Source organism: Sphaeroforma arctica, assembly GCF_001186125.1.
Source record: "Sphaeroforma arctica JP610 unplaced genomic scaffold supercont1.175, whole genome shotgun sequence".
Lineage (NCBI taxonomy): Eukaryota > Ichthyosporea > Ichthyophonida > Sphaeroforma > Sphaeroforma arctica.
In genome coordinates this window covers 75,843-78,500 of record NW_014040383.1, presented here as the reverse complement: position 1 = coordinate 78,500, position 2,658 = coordinate 75,843, and the positions used below count along the sequence as shown (strand labels likewise).

At 44.8% G+C, this 2,658-nt stretch overlaps 1 protein-coding gene across 1 annotated transcript; it reads left to right on the top strand.

Moving 5' to 3' along the window:
- Positions 1-928: 928 nt before the first annotated feature.
- SARC_03444 (hypothetical protein) lies at positions 929-1,891 on the top strand (the record flags this gene model as incomplete). The annotated part of the gene is made up of 1 exon (XM_014302766.1): positions 929-1,891. The coding sequence occupies one exon, from the start codon at positions 929-931 to the stop codon at positions 1,889-1,891; it is 963 nt and encodes a 320-aa protein (XP_014158241.1).
- Between the last annotated feature and the right edge of the window lie 767 nt (positions 1,892-2,658).

Genomic DNA, 2,658 nt, shown 5'->3' with positions numbered 1-2,658 from the left:
CCTATCTCAACCATTGACCCCTCGGCTATCCCCTCGCCTTCTCTACCACCCAACCTCCAGATAGACTCCGATGATTCCCTGCTAAATGTCATCGCCGAATGCGGTCCGCACTGGTCTAAATCACCGCAGGGTCCTGCAGCTCCCCCGGCCACCTTCAAACCCCGGACAGTTACCCCACCTCGAGCACTAGCCGTACAACCCTCTCACCGTTCAGAGATTACTCTATTCGAGACCATGTCTCTCCTTGACCCCACTGTCCCGAAAAGCATAGCTAAGGCTCAGGCTGCCCCCGACTGGCCCCTATGGAAAGAAGCGATATACATAGAACATCAAGCTCATATTAGAAATGAACTCGCTGATGTCATCCCCATATCAGAAGTTTCCAAAGATGCCAAAATAATTCACTCTAAGTACGTCTTGGTCGAAAACATGATGAAAACGGCAACTTGATAATATACAAAGCAAGAATGGTGGCCCGCGGCGGCCAACAAGAACATGGAGACTCCTATTATGAAACTTATGACCCCGCAGCGTCTTTCGTTACCCTGAGGACTTTCTTGGCACGGGCAGCATTCGAAAAATACAAAGTACACCACTTTGATGTGTCTACCGCCTACTTGTGAGCTAAAAATTAAAATAAAAAATCGTGTATTTGATACACGATGGTGTACCAATATAAAACATGTCGTAATTACACTTCAAACGAATCGTAAATGCTCAGGAACCGTTGGAGAGATAGTGGAAGGCGCCACGAATCCAGCGCCACCAATTTTGGCGCGCTAGCACAACTAGAACATATCAAAGGTGCTGTACGTGATTTCCGTGATTTTTATTTATTTATGTGCACATATGTATAGCTCGATATCTTGAGTTTCCGACCCATTGTAAGCGTGTTCAATAGCCCAAATTGACCGGAATATTCATCCGAATGAAGCAAGGTGTATATGAAGTAGGTACCTTTGGTACTGTATCGATTTCTACCCTTCATCCTTCGTCCGCTACTACCGTTTGCAACCAACATGAGGTTAAAAGTGGGCGTGCATTCGCAACTGTGACCGTATTTGACAAGTTACCATGTACTGGGGGCGGTATACGTGATGTATACATACTTAATGAAGTTTACCTAACGTGGCGGACGCATTTGGACGTGCCTGCTAAGCGTATTGACCTGGTAAGCTTAGACGCTATTAGGCATCATATGTATGCTGCCAAAAGCCGATTTAAGAAGTGGGTCCCACCAAAACAACCTAAGCCGCCCAAGGTGCTCTCTAACGTTGAGCAGATGACTCTAGGAAGGATACCTGTCCATGAAGGCTGTACAGTGATTGAACGTGTACAGGCTTCACAGACACATCGTGCAAGTATTCTGAGTGATCCAACGAGAAACAATGATGTACAGTCACCTCAGCATAGCACTTCGGTGACTGCACCGACATGTTCACTGGCATCCAATGTATCTGAAGGTCGACGTCCAGTAGTGGAGTCATTACATAGTAATGAACAGCATAGTACGCAATTACTACTAAATCTATCTGGCAGAGTAAGCGTTTCGGCCACGCAAGATCCTTTGCTAAACACTCAATCTGCATCGGCAAGTGGTCCAGGGATAAATCTTGACATTCATTTGTATCCTCGGGGAATGGTACATAACGACGTACAAGTGAACAATCCAATACTTCTTGCCACGCCTGCTGCATCTTCAAGTACAACACAAACTACAAGTAGAGTACCAACAACACAGACTACAAGTAGAGTAACACCAACAACAGATACACAATCTATTACACGAATGGCACACTCTTCGGCTAAGGAAGTTAATGGAGACCAGAGACGTCGTCAACCTGCGGTGATCACAAGGGACATTGGACTGAACACTTGTACCGCTTCCTGACGATACGAAACTGGAAGAGGTGGAGCTAGAGGATACGTTCAGATATGTGAATGCTTGCTAGCGTGCGTCTAGCGGTATATCAGAATTTCCAGCCAAAGTAAAAGGCCTCTCAACAGAGGCAAACTATGTAGAGTTGTTTGACCATTTCTTCCCTATGGAATGGGCTAAGAACGATCTCATACCTAACACGAACATAAATATGAGGGCACTAGTAAGTTCATGGTGTGGCTGGCTATACGTATACTGATTGCAAAGTATTATGCATCATCTGTTGACGAATTTTGGAAGAAAGAACGTCGTCATCTGAATACATTGCCTGAATCGTAGCGTTATATGCCTATCGTTAGATACAAGTATATACTTAAGTGTCTCGTCTTGAGGGAGGATCCGGTTACGCAACAAGAAAAATATGATAAAGACTATGGCATACGGACTTTGTGGCCAGCATGGAATGATAATATGGAGAAGTCATTCTTTCCATCTGACAAAGTTTGTATCGACGAAACAATGATGGCGTGGGACGTACCCACTGCCTACGCCAACATACACATGCTTCGCAAACCCAAGCAATACGGCAACGAATGGAAAACAATAGCCTGCTGTGAGACCAATATAGTATTCAGCGTTATAGTATTCAGCGTTGATTTGGTTGAAGGGAAGAATAGGCCAGACAACTTGCCACCTTTAAAGTTTAGCGAGCATATTGTTGGTTTTTTTTTGATAGACGAGTCATCTTGGATTCCGGGTTCTGCGTTCTTAAAGTATTG